The 23,300-nt window shown below is 59.8% G+C and overlaps 2 protein-coding genes across 4 annotated transcripts in view; both read right to left on the bottom strand.

The window, feature by feature from the left end:
* Positions 1 to 23,300, bottom strand: part of DAPK3 (death associated protein kinase 3) — a 183,039-nt gene that overhangs the window by 47,307 nt on the left and 112,432 nt on the right. The gene's annotated exons all lie outside the window — the stretch shown is intronic.
* On the bottom strand, positions 120 to 22,133 carry ZBTB7A (zinc finger and BTB domain containing 7A). Of its 3 annotated transcripts, none has more exons than XM_075444304.1 (3): positions 22,065 to 22,133; positions 5,726 to 6,936; positions 120 to 1,851 (listed from the first exon to the last, which is right to left on the bottom strand). In XM_075444304.1, exons 2-3 carry the CDS (start codon positions 6,919 to 6,921, stop codon positions 1,398 to 1,400), a joined length of 1,650 nt encoding a protein of 549 aa, XP_075300419.1. In that variant the 5' UTR covers positions 6,922 to 6,936; positions 22,065 to 22,133; the 3' UTR covers positions 120 to 1,397. The 3 variants fall into 3 exon arrangements, with proteins under 3 accessions (XP_075300419.1, XP_075300418.1, XP_075300420.1); XM_075444303.1 differs by lacking the exon at positions 22,065 to 22,133 and adding an exon at positions 20,247 to 20,992; XM_075444305.1 differs by lacking the exon at positions 22,065 to 22,133 and adding an exon at positions 17,194 to 17,397.

The raw sequence follows: 23,300 nt of genomic DNA, 5'->3' as shown, positions 1-23,300 counted from the left end.
AGAGAATCTAAAAAGTGCTTTCAAAATAAAAGGGCTTAAAAATCTCTTTTCATTCAAAAATGTGCATTTACAAAACAGGTGACCAGCTGAAAGGTGCCTTTTCTTATCGTCCTTTATCGTCCTCTGCTAACCCCGAGGGTTATATACCCGCCTCTGAGCCATATAGCATCTCTATATATATATATATATATATATTTGGGGAATGGGGGTGGGGGGGGGGCGGCCGCAGCTCGCCTTCCCCCTGCCCAAAGGCCTCCTGCCCCTTTAAGGGAGACCTCAAATAACCTTTTTTAAAAGGAATTTGCCATTTTTAGGCGCTTTCGGGGTGTGCGGAAACGCTGCTGCGCCGACCCAGGGCCTAAAATATAAAATACACGGGGTGGGGGGGAAGCTCTGCCCCCCCCCAAGCCCCAAATTATGCCGGGGCAGCAGGCGCGGGGAAGGGGCCGGTGGGATCCGTGCGGTGCCGGAGTCGTCGCCGGGATCACCCCGGGACAGGGATGGACGCCGGGCTGGGACACTGGGATGGGAGCGTTGGCCACTGGTGGATCCCACCGGCACGGCTCCGGCGTCCCCAGCCCCGGTGTCCCCAGCCAGGGGTGACCCCAGCCTTGGGTGTCCCCACCCAGGGGTGACCCCAGCCCCGGGCGCCCAACACCCGCTGCCGACAGCCACCCCGCAAAATCCTGCTCACCCACTCACATCATCAGGCAATTTATCGGCAATTTTCGGCAATTTATCGGCAATTTTCTGCACCGAGCCGCTGCCCTCGGTTCCCCTCGCTGGCAAACCCGCTTCGCGGCGGCGCTGGGGGGGAGGACGCGGACCCCGCGCCCCAAAAACCCGACGCCGCGCTCCCCGGACGGAGCCACGAGCGAGCCCCGCGCGCCGCAGCTCCCCGGCCAGCGGCGGGCGGAAGGCTGGGGCTCCCGGCCCCCCGGCCCACCCGCCCCGAAAGAGCCCTTCAACTCCGGCCACTTCTTTTTTTTTTTCTATTTTTGCTTTTTTCTTTTTTTCCTTAAATAGATCTCTCTCTGAAATAGGTTGCTTTTTGTTTTTTTGTTTTTTTGTTTTTTTAACGTGTGTTTGGACACAAAATAAAGCTTTGGATTTACATGGAAGCGCTTTTCCATGCGACAGAGCCACTTTCCATCCCCGCGCCGTGCTTCCTAGCGTCTGCCTTTCCCGGAAAAGGTCCTTGGCTGCTGAGGGATCCTCGGGGGAGCCCTGCTTACGATGGGAAGATTGGAAACATTATATATATATATATTTTTTTCTGTTTTTTTTCTTAAAAAAAAGGGAGAGAAACATCTTTAAAGAGAAAAATCGGAGGAAAAGTACTAACTAGATTTTGTGACACTTGGTTTTTTTGTTGGGTTGTTTGTTTTTTTTTTGGTTTAGGAGAGTCCTTGCGTGTTACCCTCAGACGACCCTCCTGCTACATTCAATCCTGACGCTTCGTTATTCGAATTCTCCTCAAAGTGCTGCTCCTCCTCGCCGTTCCTCTGCAGGGTGTCCTCCGATTCCTGACTCTCCCCGCCGGCTTGAAAACTTCCCTCTTCGGGGTTCCCCGGAGGGGTGGCGGGCAAAGCCCCGGCATCTCTCACCCGGGGTTTCCGACCCCTCCGGGACGGCAGATTGTTGCATCCATCTTTTTTAAGGTGCCTGTGCAAGTGGTCGGAGCGGACGAAAGTCTTGCAGCAGATGTCGCACTGGTAGGGCCGCAGGCCGGTGTGGACGCGCATGTGGTTCTTCAAGTCGTAGTTGTGAGCGAAAGCGGCGCCGCATTGCTGGCACAAGTAGGGCTTCTCGCCCGTGTGTTTCCTCATGTGGACCTTCAGCTTGTCCTGCCTGCGGGGGAGAGAGAGGACCGGGAGGGGGCACGTCAGCCGGGGGTCTGCCTTCGTCCCGCGCTCCCAGTACAGGGCTGGGCAGCGCCCGGTACGGGTTGAGCAGCACCCGGGGTGGGGATCGGCATCGGCACGCGGGTGAGCATCGCTACGGGGCCGAGCATCGCCCAGTATGGGGCTGAACATCGCTACGGGGCTGAGCATCACCCAGTATGGGGTCGAGCACCAGTACGGGGATGAACATCGCCCAGTATGGGGTCAAGATTCACTACGGGGCTGAACATCACCCAGTATGGGGTTGAGCACCAGTACGGGGCTGAACATCACCCACTATGGGGTCAAGCATCGCTACGGGGCCGAGCATCGCCCAGTATGGGGTTGAGCATCACTATGGGGCTGAGCATGGCCTGGTGTGGGGTTGAGCACCAGTACAGGGCTGAACATTGCCCAGTACATGGTCGAGCACCAGTATGGGGCCAAGCACCACCCACTATGGGGTCAAGCACCAGTATGGGGCTGAGCATCACCCAGTACGGGGTCAAGCATCGCTTGGTACAGGGTCAGGCATCAGTATGGGGTTGAGCATCACCCAATACAGGGTCAAGCATTACCCAGTACGGGGTCAAGCACCAGTATGGGGCCGAGAACTGCCTGGTACAGGGCTGAGCATTGCCCAGTACAGAGTGGAGCACCAGTACGGGGCCAAGCATCACCCAGTACGGGGTCAAGCAGTGCCTGGTTTGGGGCTGAGCATCACCTGGTACGGGGTCCAGCACCAGTCTGGGGCCGAGCATCACCCAGTATGGGGTCAAGCATCACCCAGTATGGGGTCAAGCACCAGTATGGGGCTGAGCATCTGGGGTCAAGCAGTGCCTGGTATGGGGCTGAGCATCACTTGGTACAGGGTCAAGCATTGGTACGGGGTCAAGCACCAGTATGGGGCTGAGCATCACCCAGTATGGGGTCAAACACTGGTACGGGGCTGAGGATCAGTACAGGGCCGAGCATCACCTGGTACGGGGTCAAGCATCGGTACGGGGTCGAGCATCGCCTGGTACAGGGCTGAGCATCACCCAGTACGGGGTCAAACACTGGTACGGGGCTGAGCATCACCCAGTATAGGGTCCAGCACCAGTACGGGGCCCAGCATCGCCCGGTACGGGGCCGGCTGGCTCCCGGCAGGGCCCGCGCAGCCGCAGCCAGGGAGGGGGGTTGCAGCAGCCGGGCCGGGGGCCAACGCGGCCACGTGAGCCGCAGCGTCTCGCTTCTTCCTGGAGGAAGGAAAAAACCAGGCACGAAGCGCGTGGCCGGGCAGCACGGAGCACGATCCCTGCCCGGGCGGAGGGCAAGGGACCCCCTCGCCTCTCGCCCCACGGACCCGGCCCCGTCCCTCTCTGCTCTCCTGCGTGGCAAAGGCAGCCCCCAGCCCCGTCGCAGCGCAGCCACCGCTGCCTCCACCCACGGGGGGAAATTCTGGCAGCAGGAGGCCCCGAGAAGCCCTAAACCCTACGGGGAAGGATCAAAACACCAAGGACGTGTCCACGCCTGGTTTTCAGGCGGCTCCCAAAGGGGCTGGGAAAGGGGGGGCTTTGCTGAAAACCACACGGCACGCAGCAGCACACTAAAACAGCTTTTTGAAAATTGATTTTTACAACTTACAAAATTTTATAAATTTTTATAATTTTTACAAAACCACTCTGCTTTTCTTTTGGAAGATTATCAGAGCACCGCCACCGCTCCTCCCCCTGCGAATAGAGAGGAACCAGGAAGCACAAGCGAGCAAAAATCGGTGTGAAGCGACGGGCTCCGGTCCCTGCCCGGGAAGGGGGGTGGCAGGGAAACACCCCGGGCCAAGCAGTCCCAGCTCATCCTCGGTCCTTCCTCCAAGAGCAGGGGCTGCTTCCCAGAGCAGGCTCCCTGTGCCCAGGCTTCCCCAGCCTCCTGGGGCGTTTTTAATGATATGGGGAGGTTTGTTGTCAAGAAACGCGCTGTCACTCGATGGGATGAGGATGGGGAAGCAAAGTATAACCAAAGGAATGCAAAAGAATAATAAAATCCAGGGGAATATCAGGATAGTGGAGTGCTTGGTCAGGTTTGCACCCATTTTTACAGCGGGAGCCGCCCATACAAGGCTTCAAGCACAGCCCAGGTGCTGGGGGAGAAGCAGCAACCCCACGGACACAGGCGCCGAAACCAACCCAGAGCAGACCAGACCTGGGCCAGCAGCTTGGTTTTTATTATGGGCTGCCGTAGCCCCCAGCAAGGGGTGCGGGCGGACAAGGCTGGCGCAGCCCCGCGGAGCCAGGCACGGGCAGAGGGAGCTGGAAAGCGGCTGGGATTCTGGGCAGCACCTCGAGGAAGATTTTCCGCAACTGGTGCGAACGCCCGAGTCGAGCTGGGCAGTGGCTGTGGGGCGAGACAGGCCACGGGGCACAGCGAGGCCGAGTGTCCTTGTCCCCATCCCAGCTTCAGGAAGAAGCAGTGGGATGGATTTTGGCTGGAAAATAGCAAAACCCTGGTGTATTATGAAAGGGCCTTGTTTATGGGGGCTGGGAGATAGAGCATCCACCCCTCTTCTCTGGCCCTGGTAGGGAGCAGGTCCCCATCCGAAACCCACAGAGGAGGAAAAGGGATGGGGGGGCACTGCCCCACCGACCTCCTCCTCCCCCCAAAAGCCCCATCTTCCGTCCCCCTCACCACCCTCCGTGCCAACGGCTGCCGGGGATCCCACGGCGTTTCCACATGCTCCGGCTCCTGGCCAGGCGAGGACCTCGGACCGCTCACGCATGGCGGCCGGGTTGGGCGCAGGGTGCGCGCGCAGCACCCAGGGCCGCAGCACACGCGGGGCAGATGCAGCCCGGGGCAGGGAGGTGCCGCGTCGCAGGGCTGGGTGCCGGGCTGGCATCCTGCCCCCGCCATTATCTGCATTCCTCAGCTAGCCAACGTGGGGCTGGGTGCGGCCCGGGCCACGGGGAGGGGGCCACCAGCACCGCGGGACGGGACACGGCCTCCTGCCCACGTCCCGGGGCTGCCCACGGCGGGGAGCAGCCCCATGGAACCCCCCCACCCCAAGGAATCGGCTCTCGGGAAGCGAAGGAGTCGGCACTCGGGAAGCTGGGAATATTTCAGCCCCTCTGCCAGGCAGCCCACGCAGCCCCTCGGCAGGGCCAGGGGGGACCCGGGTGGGACCCCCGCCCCGGCTCGGCCATCGCAGCCGCAGAGAGCAGAGAGAGGAGGCGGCGCTGCGACGCGTGGACTCGAGTGAACCGGAGGGATGCAAACAATATCCCCTTTCTTCAGCGTTCCCGCGGCGGAGGAACCCTGATTAGAAACAGCGCTGAGGCGAACGCCCCCGGGGAGCTGAACCGTGGCACCGGGGTTTGTGCGTTGTTCGGGGCGGCCATCGCTCAGCCCGTCACGGTTTGCCGAGAGAGGACATGAGCAGTGCGGCGTCCAGCCTCTTCCCAACCCAACTCAGTCACCCCACGGAGCCATTTCTACGTGGCTCTCGCCTCAACCCCAGGCTCTTCGGCCACGATGGAAATAGCAAAGGCTGCAGCTCCATCATGCTGCTTGGCCTCTGCAGCAGCCCGGGTCTGGCCAGGTCTCCAGCAGAGCTCAGCAATTCAGGACACTGGGATGGTGTGGCACTGGATATCAAAGACCGGCCCCTTGAGATACATCTCAAGACACCCAAATTGCTCTTCTCTCTGGAAAACTCTGGCCCTCATATCCAACTCGCCTGTTCAGATGGAAATCAGTCGAGCAGGCAAGATAAAATTGCACAAGACCAGCCCGGCAACGGCCCCCGAGGAAAGCCAGGAGCCGGTTTTGTGTGGCAGTTGCCTCTCCCCCAGCGTCCGCCCGCTCCTTACCTGGTGAATCGGACTTTGCAGATGTTGCACTCGTAGGGCTTCTCCCCGGTGTGGGTGCGGATGTGGCGCGGCAGCTTGCCAGCCCCCTGGATCACCTTCTCGCAGATGGGGCACTTTTGGAATGCTTTCGCCCTGATCTTCTTCTCCACCTTCTGGGACCAGGACGGATAGACGTCGCCCTCGCTCGAACTGCCGAAATATTTCAAGTAATAATCCATGACCCCATCGTCATCTTTTCGGTCTTCCTCCCCAAGCTGCTGTCTCCCCACGGAATTCATCATTTGCTGTAGCAGGGCACTAGCAGCCAAGTCATCCACCTCCCTCGCATCATCCTCCGTCTCCGCTCCAGCAGGAATGAAGCTGGGGGAGTCACCGGCTTCCTGCTGGTCCAGGGGCCCCCCCGGGGTCCCCTCCTCTTCTCCCGGTGTGGGCAGCCCACGGCTGCTGTAATGTCCGTTCTGAGAAGGCGAAAACAAGGAGCCATGAGCCGCCGCCACCTCCTCCTCCTCTCTGTCCAGCCACATGGGTGGCTTGATGTCAGCGTCACAGTCATTCACCTTTGGTCTTTCGTTTGGGGGGGCTTGCGAGTAGAAGTCTAAGCCATTGCAGTCTGGCTCCTCCTCCTCCTCCTTGATTCGGAAGTTCAGTCTCTGAAGGTCTCTCAACTCTGGGTTGGTCCACGGAAAGCTGCCTTGGTGGCCATTGACGGGGTTGCTCTGGAAGAACTCCAGGTACTCTTTTGCTCTGAGATGGTTCCTTTGATCAATTTGATCTACTGTATCCATCTGGTCATTTTTGGCCAGAATCTTCCTGTCCAGGAGATCCGTGCAAACATCCCTTACCGCCGGGATCTCCAGCAGTGTGGCGGCATTGAGGATGTCATTGACGTTTGAAGTGCTGACAGTAAGGGTCGCGGTGTACGCGAACTCCAGCAGAGCCGACAAGGCGTCCGCACTCACAAAGTCTATCTCATACACGTTTTGCTGGTCCACCACTAACCCTGAGGTGAAGAGCTTCTTGAAGTACTGGCTGCACGCCGCCAGGACGGAGCGGTGGGTGGGGAACTCCTGGCCTTCCACCAAGATGACCACGTCGCACAGCAGCCCATTGTTTCTCTGCTCATTCAGGCTGCTGAGGATGTCGCTGCTGTGATCGGGGAACGGGATCCCTATGGGGCCGTCCACGCCACCCGCCATCTTCGATGCAAAAGGCTACGAAAGAAGGAAAACACAGTGAGTCACAGAGGCCTCGGCTGCTTGGAGGCATCGCATCGCACGGGCAAACTCCCAACGCGGAGCAGGTACCTGTCTGCCGACAGCAGCGTGCTCTGCAGCAAGCACCAGCTATCGGCTTGCGTGCCCTCCGCACCTCTCCACCGCCGAGCCCGCCGTGCTGCCCAGCATCGAGGACATGCCTCCATCAGCAGGCCGGGACGGACCCGTGCTTACCTTCACCCCGGGAAGGAGATGGAGAAACACAGCCCAGGTGCTCTCAAGCTAGAAGAGCAGCTGAATTGGCACGGATCTGGGCCAGGGCTAGCAAGCCTTGGCAAGGACCAGGGTTAATACAGCCAGACTGCATCTGGACCGAGCTGCTAGGCATGCCCAGCGTCAGGCTACAGTGGCTTGAGCCTCACCAGTGGACTCCAGTCCACCTCTGGGACTATCTCCCAATCCCACCACTTCTACTGGAAAGGTCCCCTGCTCATTCAGCCTTCGTCTGCCCAGCCAAACTCCTGATACAATCACGTAGTTGCTGCGAAAACCATCTCCACCGCTCGCCCCTGGGGTCCCAGGGTCTGCAGACAGTCCCAGAGGGATGCTGGCAGGGTGCTGGCAGCGAGCACCCTACGGAACGGGCGCAGCAGCAGGCTCAGCGCTCGAGGGCACCGGTGCGCGGGAACAGGGGAGCCCCAACCACCCCAGCCTGCTGCTGAGGGGGATTTACAATGAGCCAAGCTGAAGCCCACTGAGACCCAAGGCATCCGCGGCACCTTCCGCGGGAACAGGAGCCTCTGCGGTGGCAGGAGAGGAGAGGAGAGGAGACTGCTCTCAGGAGGAGCGGCAGGCAGCAGCCCTGGCATCAGCCCCCACCTCTCAGCAAGGCTTTGGCAGAAGCAGGTTCCTTCCAGTGCCGAGGGCTTGCTTGGGAAAAGGTAAATAAGCCACACCTGACACGCTAGCACGGCAGAAACAGATCCACCTGACTTGAAATACATCCCTCTCTTCAAAAGTGGAAAAAGCCAGAGTGAACCAAGCAGCTCCGTTCGGAAGGGATGGCCCTTCGCCAGGAGAGGGGCACCAGGACCAAACCTGCCCAGCTTCACCGCGCCGTCTGCTCCGAACAAGCGCCTTAATTCTCCCAGGCCCAGTCTTCTGATCCCCAAAAGTAGGAATACCATTCCTCTCCTCTCTGTCTCAAGCCCTAAACCCAGGTACTCCTTGCAGAAGAGATGCTGTCTCCCTATAAACCAACATATTTGCCTCCCCCCCCCGGCCCGAAGCACTGGCATCATTAGGGACCAACACAACGTGCAGTACATCCACACACAAATAATCTAGGTTCGTAAAACACCTTGGTGCAAGCGTAAGTTCCGACTGAACCCGAGGAAGAACTTCTTCCCTCTGAGGGTGACGGAGCCCTGGCCCAGGCTGCCCAGGGAGGTTGTGGAGTCTCCTTCTCTGGAGATATTCAAGCCCTGCCTGGACGCGGTGCTGTGCAGCCTGCTGTGGTGACCCTGCTTGGGCAGGGGGTTGGGCTGGGTGACTCACAGAGGAACCTTCCAACCCCCAACATTCTGGGATTCTGTAAGTACTGAAGTCCCCAGTTCACAGATGGGGAAACTGAGGCACGGCGGAAGCGCCCTGCCCCACGCAGCAGGGGGGATGGATGAGTCAGGAGCACGTCCAGAACAGAAGGAATCGCGCAGGAACTCCCAGCACCGCGCTGGAGCACGGGCAGCTAGCAACCAGGCTGCAAAACAACACTCGCTTCCCGACACACGCGCCCACCCCCATTCCAAGCCTGCGAGCAGATCTCTCCGTTAGTTCTTCACATTTCCTGATTTTTAAAAAACTTCATTAATCCAAGGGGAAAAAAAGGAACTTCTGCACCTTTTTTACAAAGAAAACACAGAATAAGGCAGTTCTGTGTTCACGAAACACCAATCTGAAGCAGACCCCTCGATACTAAACAATAACACATAAACCGGCCTTAAGCTGGTCACGCAAATGTGACAGCGGGGACAGGGTGGGAGGGCAGCACCAGGAGAGCCGGGCTGGATGTGCAGGGCAGCCGGTGCAAGTCCTGCCACGAAGACCAAGCACTGAAGCAAGTCGGCTTTCCCGAGATGCCCGGAGCAAGGGCACCAGCTCCAGAGCTGCCTCCTGGGCTCCCGCAGCGGCAGGATTGGAACTTGAAGCCCTGTTTCACAGGTTTTTTTAAAAAATACGAGGTCCTCGCTAGGAGGAAAAGGCTGTTTGATGGCCGAGTGCAGGCTGGGGGCCAGGAAAGCCAGCACTGCTCCAAAGTCAGGCACCGGCTCCAGGTGTGACCTTGGGCAAGGTCATCGCACCTCTGCATCCGCCGGGGGTCCGAGGAACAGCCCCAGCCTCCCAAGCGGCTGGGCTACAGCTGGGGAGACCTCCGCTGCCTCAGCATCGCTTGCCCCGTTCCCACCAGGGCAGCCCCAGAGCTCCCCAACACCCCAATTCGAGCCACCACCATGGCACTCCGCTCCCCAGAACAGCGCCTCGGACACCCCTGCCCACCCCTCACCACCTCCCGGCCCTGCAAGCGACACCAGAGCCTTCTGCCTCCCCTTTCCCCTCTAGATCAGACACTTCACAAAGCTTTTCTCCCCCTCCTCTGAAGAGAATTCGAGCTGCGTGAAGCATTTTGAAGCTTCAGGCAACAGTCTCCCGGGCAGCCAGGCTTCATCACCCACACAACCGGGCTTTGTCGGCTGCGGTGCCCGGCCCCGGGGACCGAGGGGGCTTGGGGGAGCGAGTTAGGCCGTGCAGGCATGGTCACCCCCCCCCGGCCAGGGGACTGGGACAATCGGCCGGACAGTGTGGGAACGGCTGCAGGGTCATGAGACTGCCGAGGGCTGGCTGGGAAAGTTGTACAACTTTGCAACTCATTCTCCTCGCACAACACGGCCTTTGTGTCCCTCATCTGCAGCGGCCGAGAATGTCGAGGGGCAAACGGGCTGCCCCGAGCCCCCCAAAAATGGCCACGGCCAGAGACCACTGGGCTCCTTCCCCGAGCGCTGCCACCCAGCCCTGAAAAGAAAATAAATCACAGCCTGCTCCCTTTTCAGGGGGCTGAAGAGCCAGAGTGTTAAAGCCCGCACAGAGCTGCGTGGCTCGGGGGATTAGTAACAGGAGACAGAGCCTTCCACCTTTACCTGTTCAAAAAAAAAAAAATAATCCCATCAGGAGCAGGCACAGGATGTAACACCGTGTCGGGTGGAATCCGCTTGGGAAGGTCCCGAGGGCCAGGTGACAAGTGACAAAAGCCACTGGCACCACCGCCAGCCAGTCCCCTCCTTGGCAAGGGCCAGGTCTGCACGGGCCACCAAGGGGGAGCTTCAACTACTGACCTAAATTTCCCAGGCAGCTCTTTTCTCTCTCCGCGCCCCCCGGCCGCCAAAAAGCCATTATAAACCTCTTGTCCCAGACTGCGCGTCTCGGCAGGGTTGCAAAGATGCCACATTTCACCCCAAAGTGGCTGCGTTTGAGGAGTCGGGAGATCGCCCTCGCGTGTAACTTGGAGCAGCTCAGGGGGCAACCGTCAACCTAAAATACTGCCCACTTGAAAGAGAGAGTTTACAACAATACCAGAGCTCTCGAATTTATTTACAAACCTTCTTTACAAACCTGGAGTAACGCGACACACATCCCTAACTACTCGGCTACCTCTGCGTTTCCAAAATACCAACGCAACCGAGCTCGGGCTATCCCCAGCTCCCCAGGTCAGCTCCACACAAACGCAGCCCGATTCCACGCAGGAAAAAAATGCCTTTTTTTTTTTTTTTCCCCTCCCCGTAAGACGCACTGCTGAGCACGGGTGTGAGCGAGGGAAGCCCTCTGCTTCCCCGAGACGCTGCTCACGGCAATCCCGGCTGTTCCACACCCAGCTGGTTTCACGCCGAGGCCGACTGCTGTTCGACGCCGCTCCTCGCCACTAACCGGTTATATTTTCTTAAGCTCAAGTTATCAGCTCGCTCCTTTCGGACCTACCAGACGAACTGCAAAAGAGCAGAGCGGAGCGTTAACCGAAACCCCTGCGCCTGCACTTCACTCGCCTGGCGTCCAGCGGGATGTCACCCAATCGCTTTCCTACCGGCCTTCTGGAATTTGACATTTACATTCAAATGAGACGACCACATTAAGATGGGATCACAACCAAAAGTGCTGACAAAACACTGCTTAATTACTAGTTTTCCACGTAACCTCAGTGGGTTTGGTTTTTTTTTTTTCTTTCTCTTCTTTGCATTACTTTAGAATTTCGCTGGGCAAACGTAGGCACCTGAGCAGCTTACGAGGGCTCCGAAATACGCCAGTATCGGGTGGAAGAGCTAAGTCACAACTGGTTAGCCGGTAGCAGCCGATGTTTTCAACGTGTTCTTCATCCGGAAAAGATCCCAAATTGCTTCATGGAGGTCGGGCTCTCCCCTCCGCCGCGGTGCCACCCGCTCCAGCAGCGCAGACGAGCAGCGCCAGCAACGCCAGGCACCCGCTTGGGGCAGAAAGGGAAAACTCTCCTCGCCTTTTCCACCCAGCACCAGGCGAAATGGCTTTAGGGCACCGCTACAACCCGCACTGCGAGGTTTCCTGGGAATAACTGTGTTTTGCGCTACGGCACGTGGTTATTTGGCCTCTTGCAGCTCAAGGTACCCAAGGAACGGGGACCACAAGTCGCTACGCCCGATTTCTTAGAGGAAACGCACAGACGACAGCGTCGGGGCAGACTCTGCAGCGGCACGGCTACATGCTGGAAAAGAACTATTAAAATAATGTTGCTATATATAAAAAAAAAGACTCAGTGGTTTGCTGTCCAAGACCCAAACGTTATCCTAGGCCTCACTCACCACCGACTGGAGAAATGGGCATTTTTTCCCTATGAATAGCTCACCCCAATTATAGGTCACACACTGCAAGTCCTCATCTCTTCACTTTGTATTTTGGGAGCGATCATCCCAGTTCCCCCCTTCCTTCTTCCAGCTGCACGGACACATCCGCAAGCGTGGGTCCCTTGAGACAAAACGCAGCTCTCCGGCCATTTGGAGCATGAGCCATCGTCTCTGCTGACACCAAGCTCTGCAACATCCCAAGGACAAGCCTGAGCAGGTCTCCCTCTGCCCAGGACCCACCCTAAACTATGCAGAGGCCTTGGGAAACACACCTAGCACGCAGCAGCACAGAGCCAAAAAGGTGGGAAGATGGGAGGCAGGAGGAAATGAAGGAGGGTGTTTTGCCTGCTTGGGAGAAGTCACGATTTCAACCGCTCCATGGTGCTATTAAAATTCAACTGCTCTCCAACAGGAATGCGCTGTCGGCAGTTTAGTGCCAAACTATCTGAATTATGTGGACCTGCAAAGCAGACGCATGTTCTTGAGACCCTGTACATCAACAGAAGCAAACTGCACATGGTTTGAAAAAGTTCAGAGAAAATAAACGCACGGCGACTTTTTTTTTTTTTTAAATAAATCTAAGTTTCTGATAACGCAATGGGAAGAAATCTTCTGTGTTTAGCAGGTAACTGAGCCATCAACAGCAAAAAAGCATGAAGTCAAGCTTTCTTCTATCTTGCCTGGACATCGCTTCTGGGGTAAAACACCAGAGGACACACACGGCATGATCGAGATCACGCAGCTATTGAAGTGAAGACATCAGAGCAGAACAAGCATCCTGCAAAGAGCTGTGGCCTCTCTGCAGACAATGCGGCTCTGTTTTCGGCAAGGGGGCATCCCCTCCAGCCCCCTGCACAGCCCCGTCTGAAGGCACCGCGCTGGGAAGCGTCTTCTCCCCCAACGCCTCTGCCACAGCTCTCGATGCAGGGTCTCTCACCGCAGATCTAATCGCCGGATTCATTTAAGGAACGAGACCGACCACATCACGAGGATTCAGTTGGCTCCCAAACAGGCACCGGGCTCCTGATCACACAACCAGTCCAAACTACCGCTCCACTGGTTCCTCAGAGCCGGGTGGTTGCTTTGTTCCGACGCTTCCAAAGCTCAGAGCTTTCCGAGCAACCTGCGTCAACGTCTCAAATTTAACGTGAAGTGGAAAACCAACGGAGACGCTGCGACAATATCTGACCAGGGAGCCCGAGCTCCTCACTTGCAGCAACCGCCCTTCGTTTCAGTCCAACTCGATGAACTCGCACCACTATCAGCTACGCAAAACAGCTGGGGCTTTCCTCGCCGCTGCCAGGTCTGACCTGCCAGGGAGGTTTGCCTCTCCCTACTGTCTAGAAATATAAACCTGGGCAGGGTAGGAAGCTCCAGCGCAGAGTCAACCCTTGTTCTAGGGCTGTTTGATACCAAGCAGCTGCCCAAGGTAAAAGGAAATCCACCCAAAAACCTGCAGATACATCAACCGCCGATCCTTCGGCACGGATCTACATCACATCCCTCATCTTGGAGAGCCAAAGCGCTTTCCGAGCCGTCTGTCGACAGGGAAGGGACACCTAACACGCCACAGAAACAACAATCGCTGGGGCAGGACGCACGATGATTTGGCCGCAGAGAAGTTCAGACAGGAAAGGAGAATCCCACATCCTGCGGCCGCGGCCAAGGGAACTCGGGGAGGAAGAACACCTGGTAACTGCTCCCACTGCAGCTTGGTCGGAGCGCTGGAACCGAAAGCCCCTCGGACCCTCAACGAGCACCAGGGGAACTTCAATAACCACAAGTAATGGAGAACCTTGATTTTCCTTCGTATTAAAAAAAATGACTACCGATCCCCTCCCGCAGCAGAGCACCTCGGAGGGCAGGAGCCGTGCCAAGGGCTGGCTTTGCCGCGGTGCTCTCCTCTCCTCTCCTCGGGCTGGCGGAGCAGGGCAGATCGCAGAGCCGGCGAGCGAGGACGAGCCTCCCCCAGACGCCAGCCAGCCATTTCCTCGCTCGGGAATGGCTGCATCCTGTGCTCATTCAGAGGAGCCTGCGTAGGTCTGATATATTTGGCAGAGCATCTAAATCAGGCTGGAAGAGCTGCACTGAAGGATTCGGATGAAGAAGTCCTGAGCCCAGGTTACACCAGCGTTTCAGCTCGGATATCGAACCGGGCTAGGAAGGGAAGACCACCAAGCCTTGGCTCAAGGTGACACATTGCCTGGGGACGACCACCAAGCCTTGGTTCAAGGTGACACGTCGCCTAGCAGCTCCCGGACAGACAGGTTTCGGGTGTAATTCAGCAATCACCCTGCTACCTCGGGCAAACCGTGGCAGCTGATTGAAGGTATCCCCAAGAGACCAATTTAAATTTTACACCTCAACCCATTTATAATCTTTTCAATATTCAAAACTGCCCTCCTCCCAGCCCTTACCACTGTGTCAGCAGTGGGAAGAAGCAGAGGAGAACTTGACCAAGACACCTGTGTAACAGTGACCGCTCGTGCCAAGACAGAACCAGAGCAAGAGCAACTGGAACCAGGCTCCTGAACTGCTCTGGCAGCCCCGGGTTGCAAAGCAAGCAGCAGCAGCGACGATGCGACCACGGAGCAGGGAGATAATGACCACCCAGGTGGAGCCGGTCTCCGAGGCGCTGTTAATGAGATGCTAGAGGTCTGGGACTCCTCATCACGCCAGAGGAAATCAGCAGGGACTCTGAAGGGAAGAGGAGGGCTCTTTGCTCTTCATTATCCAAAACGGCTTAAATTCCAAGTGCGTTTCATGGGTTGGTCCAGAAGAGAAAGAACATGTCAGATGTGGCGTTTTTCTAGTTACTTGGACAGCGAAGGGAGAAGTGCCGCTGAGGAAAGGGCTCGCAGCTCCCAGCGCTACCACCAAATCTCGGGTCTGGCCAACCGACGGACCCTCCAGCAATCCCACCCCCATCTCCCTCCTTGACTCCCCCGCTCCGGCTCCGTATTTCAATCCAAACTCTGACCTCTAAGCACAACCACAGCATGGAGAGCGTTGCTGTTGCTGACCAGGAGAACCAAACCAAAACCAGCAAAGGGAAAGTCACCGGCAGCAGCGCGCAGGGCTCACTTCGACGTGTCCCGAGCGCCTGGGGAGGGAGGGAAGCGCTCTGCATCTCCCAGGACGAGGTCTATGGCATCCACCTGATTGCATCCACTGCCCAGAGAAGAGACGCAGCGCGGCTCTGTCTCTAACGATGCTGGAAGATAACTCCCACAATTAAGAAAACAGACGAGGGATGAGCAGACATCACGCTCTGCGTGCGGATCCCTACCGATGTCCGGACTGGGAAGGGATTTCCTTCCAGGGCACAGCACAGCCTCGCACGGCGTGTGGGGAACTTCAGTTTCCGCTGCAGCATCAACTACTGGCAAAAACCAGAAGTCGCCTCAGACCCCGGCAGACGGCAGCGGTCCGCTCCCGCCTGCCGCATCACGTGGCGAAGCACCGCGGCCCGGCCTCCGCCAGACCCGCTACGGCGCATCCGAAAGCGACGGCCATGGCACGGCGCAGAGCCTCCCCGACCTGCCACCCCTCCAAAAACCGTCCCGTGGCCCTTTTCACCGCTGACAGCAACACCCAGGACATACTAAAACTTCTCTCGTGTTGCAAGGTTAGCCTGAACTGGTTACCCCACCCAGACCTCCTTGCCAATTTTCTCCTTTGTCATCAGAGTCCACGTTTAATCCAGCAGGAACGCGCCTTGGTTCGAGCCCGTGTAGTCACAGACCCGAGGCCAGCGCGTGCCCCACAAACTTCAGGGCATTCAGGGGTTTGCTCTTGTGCTGGAAGCCCCCCGCCACCAGCACCATTGCTCTGCCTTGGGGTTTCTCAACATGATGGTCCTGGGTCCATCAACGAGGTCTGCATACTGGGACTGTCACCAAGCGGCACCGACAGCTGCTGGGTAACGGGAATTTCTCCGCAGCAAGAAGAAATGAGCCACCAGCTGCCGAGGAAGCCGCGAGCTGCCCAGCGACCCTCGGACCCTGCTGCAAACCCACCTTCGCTCCAGCAAGGCTGCGTGCGAGCTGCTCCCAGGCCTCGCTCCCTCCTCTCCGCAGCGGAGCCGCTGCAGCCTACGCACGCAGCCCTCGGCCTGCTGAAAATGTCCGAGCACGATTTACGGGGCCAGGAAGGTCGGCTACCCTTGCGCTAATGGAAGCTGCTTGCTTTGCTGCTGAAACAAACCCTTCCAAAGCCAAGCCCAAGTGTGCCCACACGCCTGCTGCCGCAGCCCTCCGACGGCTTCTCTCCCACATAGCTCCGCGGGTGCCGTACAGCAAAACCACAGCGGGGTTTTCGGGAGCTCCAGCAGAACACCGAGCCCTCGCTGTTCAGCCCCTAGTTCTCCCAAATACTTTAGAAAGCCTAAGAAGTTAAAAAACCCAGCACAAAACATGAAACTGTGTGTTCCAATCCCGGCTAAAGGACCAGCCCTGGCCTGGAAGCGCAGCGTGTACGGAAGGGGAAGGCTTCTGCTTTCAACTCGAAAGCCCCGCCAGCCTGCGGGCACCGAGATCCACGCAGAAAGAAGCTGCCAGTATTTCAGACAGGCAACACTCGGCCCCTTCACCAAAGGGAGCGACTGAAGACTCGTCACAAAGAAACGCAGCCGCTGCCGCCAGCGTTAACCCCCCGCTCGGCAAAGCACGAGGGCTGCGCGGGGGCTGCCGGGCCACCGGCCCGTCCCAGCCGCTGAAGGCTGGATGAAAACGAGAGCTTCTGCGGGTCGTGTTTCTGCACCCTCCTCCCCTTCCGAGAGCAGGCATGACCACAGACCTGCAAGCGGCCGAATCCTGCGCTCCCTGCTCCGGCCAAAATCCCCCCAAGTCACCACTGGTGTTTTCCCCGAGAAAGGGCGACCGCATCTGCCCCCTTCGCACCACCTTCCCCCTCCCGTCTCACAGCTTCTCCCCATCTCCTCAACCGAGAGAACCAAGAACTGCTCAAATCCCAAATCCGCCATTCCCCCAGCGCCCGTCTGCTTGCTGACCTGCCCCCCGCCCGCCCGGCTCTCCAGCCCAGCTCCCCCCAAGCCCCGGCCCCAGCCCGCCCCTCTCCCACCCCGCAGCCATGACCCCGGTTCCCCTTCCCAAGGGTCCGCGTCCTCCCCCTCCGACAAGCCCGACGCTCCCTGCCCCGCTCCCCCTGCCCTCGGCGCTCCATGTCGAAGGTTTAGCGTTCATCTAATTGCCTCCAGTGGCACCTCGAAGGCCGGTTGCCTTTTCCACACCAGGAAGGGGAATAAAAAAAAAAAGGGGGTGGGGGGGGGATACAGAATAAGCTTGGAGTTTAGTGACAAAGCAGAGCATACCGGGCAGGGCAGTCCCTTATGTAATTCCTAGTTTGTGGGTAAACAGAGAGCTCGTCTCGCCGTTCTCGACTCCACGCGACGTGCGAAAGCGAATCCCGAGAGCAAGCATGCCACACGCTTCATCCCCGGCAACGCTGTCCTGCCGTGAAGCTCTTTTCCTTCCCTCCTCGGCGCACGACCGAGCAGCGCGGGGATGAGGGGAGGGAACGCTGAACCGGTACCGTGTGTGCTCTGCCTGTTGGGGCAAGAGGCTCCCAGTGACTGGAGAGCAGCGACCTGTAGCTACAAGCCTAGCTCCGATGCTTGCCCAGCTCTGCGTTGGGCAGGCACTCAAGCAAACAAACGGGGGGGAAAAAAAAAAAAAAAAAAAGAAATCTACTTACTGGTTTCCAGTTTGCCGGTGGGAAATAAGTAGGTGCACGAACCAGGAAGGAAACAGGGCACAGAACTGCAGTTTAGCAGCAGGCAAGAGGGAGGTAAAAAGCAGTGCTGGGACGCTTGGGAGCATCCTCTGTTGTGACAGAAAGCAGGGCAGCAGCCCTTCCCGCGGCCAGAGAGGATCCAGGCAGTGTCAGACGGGCACTACAGAACTGCAGGGGTGGAAAGCAGGAGGAGAACGGTCCCGCAGGTGCTGACCCTTCACAGGCAAAGAAACCACTGCGCGTCTTCACTCTGAGGGTGACGGAGCCGTGGCCCAGGCTGCCCAGGGAGGCTGTGGAGTCTCCTTCTCTGGAGATATTCCAGCCCTGCCTGGACGCGGTGCTGTGCAGCCTGCTGTGGGTGACCCTGCTTGGGCAGGGGGTTGGGCTGGGTGACCCACAGAGGGCCCTGCCAACCCCCACCATTCTGTGATTCTGCCTCTGCCCGGGCCCCCGCAACCCAGGAGGGTGCACGGATCTGTGCCCAGCTTTGAAGAGATCATCAAACAGTCTTCGAGACAGCAGAGCTGTCATCAGGGAGATCACGCTCCCAACGGTACGGCCGTACGCATTTTTTAAGGTGTCGGCAAAGCAACGGCGTCGGAAAGCTGCTGATTGCCAGGGGATCTGCAGCTCCTCTCACCGACGTGGCCTTGGCTCCCACCTGCAGCCACGGGGCAGCTCGCACCAGTTTCCAGTTTCTTGCACCTTGTCACATCACGAGAGGACGCCGATCCCTCCAGTTTCCTCCCACCTGCAGCCCGGCGCTGCCGCCCGAGATCTCGCAGGACGATTTACACGTCCCTCAGACGGCTGGGTCTCCGGAGGGGAAAGAGCCCCACCACCACCCGAGGCACAGAACGACTTTTGCTCCGTTTGCACCGTGGAAGTCGCGTCCGGATTCTGCTACCGGAGCCAGCAATGACACCGGGGCGGCACAGAAACTGAAACTGCGCAGAGGGAAGACGATACGGCCAGGGAGCTGGGCGAGAAACTATTGTCCCTGGATACTCGCAGAGGATCCCAACGCTTCTCTGACCTCGTTTACTCCTGCTCTGACATCCTACCGGAGCTCCTCCGGGATCAGCGGGATGCTCCAGGCACAGGTATCGGGACGGACACATGGATAACCGGCTCCCACCAACCGGGAGGCAGCACCGAACACAAACGTGCGCCAGGTTGGGATCAAAGGGTCATGGGACTGGGTAGAAACGCTTCTCTTCATCCCAGAGACTGACTGCCTTTCTGCCTTTCCCCGAGTTTTGCTAGCGCAAAGGCTTTTAATTACAGATTGAAACCAGACCCTTCAAATTTGAGGTTAAGGCTGGTTGAGAGCATAGTTAACAGCAACTGTTTATTGCTTTGACTATGTGAGATAACAAGTAGGATTCTAATTGCTTGCCACAGCAGTCTTCCCTTTCAATAAACGCAGCATCCTGAGACTGGGAAAAAACCCTCAAGTGTCAGTTTTCATCAAGATTAAACCACCGTTCTCAAGCATTTAGGCTCTGTCTCAAACGCAGACCAGGAATCTCACGGGGCCCTCCCCATTCTTCAGGCTGGACACCTGCGAGGGACTCGATCCTGCCCAGTTACAACCCAGCGCTCGGGCAGCACGTTACCCACCAAACGAGGTCTCGGGCAAGACAGGCAGCGCAGCCAAACCATCACAGCGCCTCGACACCGGCATAAATTTCTTCCCTGCTTCGCGTCCCATGCCGACATCCAGATTCTCACGCCAGCAAAACAACTGTAATTTTCAATTCTGCTTTAAAAGTCACAAAGGACAAAGCGAGCCCACCGCATTCACCGTGCCAAATTCATTCCGCCCAGCCACGGCTGGCCCAGCACCTCGACAAAGCAGAGCTCCTTATTAAGCCCACGACACAGCTAAAGATCATCACTGGACCTGCTACCACAAGGCGACGAGACGCGTGGACGAGCAAAAAAGAAATGGGGGGGTGGAAGACCTAAGAAGAGTTGCAGGTCAGCAGGAACTGGAGAGCTACTTTCGTTCACCACCAAATTTATGAAGAGCTCATGCCTTGCAAAACCCTGCCCTGAGTTACGAACGCAATTAAGGCTTGGTGGAAAAATCCCACCATCTCACCCATGTTTGGGTTGTGCCTCTTCACTCCCTCTTTCACCAGAACAAGCCTAAACAGGGGCCAGAATGAATATGAAACAAGAATGGCTCCTCTCTATAAACTGCTCAGTTTCTCTCCGTCTCTCTCTCTTTTTTTTTAAAAAAAAAGTTGTTTAAATACAACATCTCCAGCAAACCATCAGAATTCAGCCAGCCCATCTCTTCGTGATCAGCCTCCAGAAGTGCCCACATACTGCAGTTTCCAACCAGGACCAGCAGAAACATTCAGAAATAAAACATACCCTTAAAAAAAAACACAACACCAAAAGCCCAACACTTCTTTAAAGGACGGGATGACCTTTTAGCTCCCGCTGCTGCACCACACGCAACTCCAACCCTCATTAGGTTGTAAATTCTTCCAGGCAGAGACCTTCTCTAACCATGTCTATAAAGTCCTTATTATATAAGTTATGGTTTCAATCACCAAGACAATTAACAGCACGGGGAACACAGCTGATCTTGAACTTGCACCAGCAGCAAACTCTTACCAAGAGTCCCAGAGTCGAGGGAAACATGGGCTGCGCAGCCTCCTGCCGCCCCGCCAGCAAGAGGGTCTCCAGAAGGCTGGCTGCGAGCAGGGAGAGCCCGACCGGGTACGAGCAGTCACGTCGGCTCCCAGCGCACGACACGAGCTGTTGCTTTCAACACAGGGGCGCCAGGATTTGGCAGCTCTGCTACAAGGAAGGCCCAGGTGCTGGGAGTCCCGCTCCACACGCGGGTCCGAGGGCTCTTCCCGCGCTACTGGAACAACGCAAGCAGCGAAGGCCTTTCCCCGGGCAGCAACCAGCTCGCCTCCGCTTCCAGACCACGGTCACCGCAGCGATCCGCCCGGGACTTTGTCTCCTGCCATCGGCCTCCCAAACGCAGCGCTCCCGGGGGAAAGCCGGCGAGAACCTTCAGCTCTATCTCGGGGAGCTTCGGGTACCGGCGAGCTTGATTCCCAACCCACCGCCTCGAAACTCGAGAGCCTTGCGACGGGGGACGGCGCAGCCAAGGCAGCGTTGGGTGCGTGGGAGGGACGCTGCCCCTCTCGCCCACCTCCCCAGCCGCTCGCCGGCCTCCACGGCTGCGCAGGTCCCGTGGCGGGGAGAGCAGCTTATCCTCCGCGGCTCTTCCAGGGCAGCCCTCTGCGCAGGGCCCAGCCGGCGGCTTTCAGGGCCCCAACCACCAAGGCGGGGGGGGGGGGATTATCACTGCGAGCCGCCGGCCGCCCGACCTCCCTCAGCCCACGGGGGTGGGTGCGGAGCCGGCCGGGGGGAGATAAGGAAGGGGTGGGGGGAAAGGAAAAAAAAAAACCCACCACAAACAACCCCCCAAAAAAACAACCCACGCTCCCCCCCCCCCCCCCCCCCCCCGAAGGAAGCCAGGGACAGCGCAGGCCGGGTCCCCGCGGCGACGACCTTGGGGTGCTCGGGGACAGGAGAGGGGGCCCCGGCGGGGGAGGGAGGGAGCGGCCTCGCCGCGGCGGGGCTGGCAGGACGCAGGCCCCGGGGGACCCCACCCAGCAGCCGGGGGACCCCCCCCCGCGCCGGGTCGGGCCGGGCCGAGGGCCGCTGGCGGCAGGGCCCACAGGGAGCCTTGGCCGGGCGCCACGACCCCACCCCTTCCCCCGGGCGGGCCGCCGCCAATAGAGGCCGGGCGGGGGCGGGGGGCGACGAGGCGAGGTCCCGGACCCGCGGCCACCGCCCGGGCTTCTTCGGGCAGGGCAGGCCGCGGTTTGGGCCAGGGCCTGGGCCTGGGCCTTGGCCGGGGCGGGGGGCGCGGGCCCGCCCGGGGAGGCAGCGCAGGCCCCGCCGCGCTTGTCCTCGGCCACCCCGTACCCCGCCCGCCATTGGGCCGGGAGGCGACGGGCGGGCGCGGCGGGGCGGAGGGCGCGCCCCGATTGGCCCCGCCCGCTGCCCATCAACACGCCTCCCACTCGCCGCGCGCGCGGAGCGCGGCGGGAAACGTAGTCCGAACGCCCCTCAGCACCTGCGGGCGGGCGAGGACGCCGGACTACAACTCCCAGGAGCCCCCGCGCCGCGCCCCCCACCCCCCCCCGGGCCCTTCCCCCCCCCCCTCCGCGACCCCCCCAGCACGGCCAGGCCAAGTACAACGTATGCAGGCGGGGGGGGGTGAGGGGGGGGGCAGCTGCCCCGGCCCGGCCCCTCCGCCCCCCCCTCGCGCCCCCCCCAGCCCCAACGCTCCCTCCCGGGGGGGGGGGAGGGTCCGGCCTCACCCCTTCCCCCTCTCCCCTCCCCCCCCCACCCCCGGCTCCGACCCGCCGCCCCCCCCCCCCCGCGCCCCCCCTCCCCCCCTCGCCGTACCGGGCGGGGGCCGAGCGGGCCGAGCGAGCGGAGCGGGCCGCGCCGTGCCGAGCCGGGCCGGGCCGGGCCGAGGCGTGCGGGCGGGCGGAGCAGGCTCTGGCCGCCCCGCGGGAGCTGCTCGCCGAGGCCCGTATGCGGCTCCTTCCTGCTCCGGCCGGGGCCGCCCCGCTCTTAAAGGGGCCGCGCGCCGCCCCCCCCCCCACCCCCCCGCGCCCGCCCGCGCCCGCCCGCCGCCCCTCCGCGCCCGCCGCCTCGGGGCGCAGCCTCCCGGCCGGGGGGGGCGCACGCCGCCGCGCGCGGCTCCGCGCGCCGGCAGGGCGGGTGGGGGGGGCGCGGGGTCCCTTTAAGAAGCCCCCGTGTGGGTCGCTCCCCTTCCACCCCCCCTGCGTGTCACCCCACGGGGCACCTCCCCGCCATCCCCACCCCACCCGTGTCACCCCCCACTCATCCGGGCCTGCCCCCTCGGGGGGGGGAGCACACCCCCCCCCCCCCCCCCAACATCGACCCTCCCACCCCCCCATGACCACAGCCGCCACCATTCCGCTCCAGAGTGAACGGCTCCCGCAGGCCGTTGCCTGCAGGTTGCCGGATTCACCCACGCGGAACAACGGCTGCGTGGAGCACCCGGCCCCGGCCGGATTTTTAGGGAAGGTTTTGAATTAATAATTATTTTGAAAAAAATTAGTTAAAGGAAGAGAAAGAAAGAAAAAGGAAGGCCCGGATCAGCAGACCCCCGGGGCCTCCGTGCCGCCCCCGTGGGCGGGCACCCCTGGGATTTTCCCATTTCTCCCTTTTTTTCCCCGTAAATAACCCGGCTCGGCTGCTCGCAGGGGCTCTGCCCGCAGCATTGGCCCCGCAGCAGCCCCCACCCCCCCCCCGAGCCCGGGGGGGCCCCCGGAAGGGTTTTAGGGAGGGTTTGGTCTTGTTAACCCCGTTCTGCAGGTGGGGAAACTGAGGCAGGGTGGGGAAACCCGGCTGTAAGCGGGGATCGGGGGGGTCCCCGGGCCCCAGCTCCACGCGTGGGGGCAGGGTGGGGTGCTGGGGGGTGGGGGCCCCCCAGGCTGCACCCCAGGGCCGGGTCCTGCCACGCGTTGGCAGCCGCACGCTCCCCGGCTGCTTTCGCTTTCCCCCGCTGCGGCCGGGGGCACGCCCAGACCCCCCCGCCCAGAGATGAAGCCCCAGCGTGGGCCCCCCTAAAGCCCCCACACACACTGGGGTCACCCCAAAACCTCCTGC

This window comes from Opisthocomus hoazin, chromosome 27 (assembly GCF_030867145.1).
Source record: "Opisthocomus hoazin isolate bOpiHoa1 chromosome 27, bOpiHoa1.hap1, whole genome shotgun sequence".
NCBI classification, from domain to species: Eukaryota; Metazoa; Chordata; class Aves; order Opisthocomiformes; family Opisthocomidae; genus Opisthocomus; species Opisthocomus hoazin.
The sequence above is the reverse complement of the archived record's forward strand: the minus strand, read 5'-3'. Positions and strand labels throughout refer to the sequence as shown.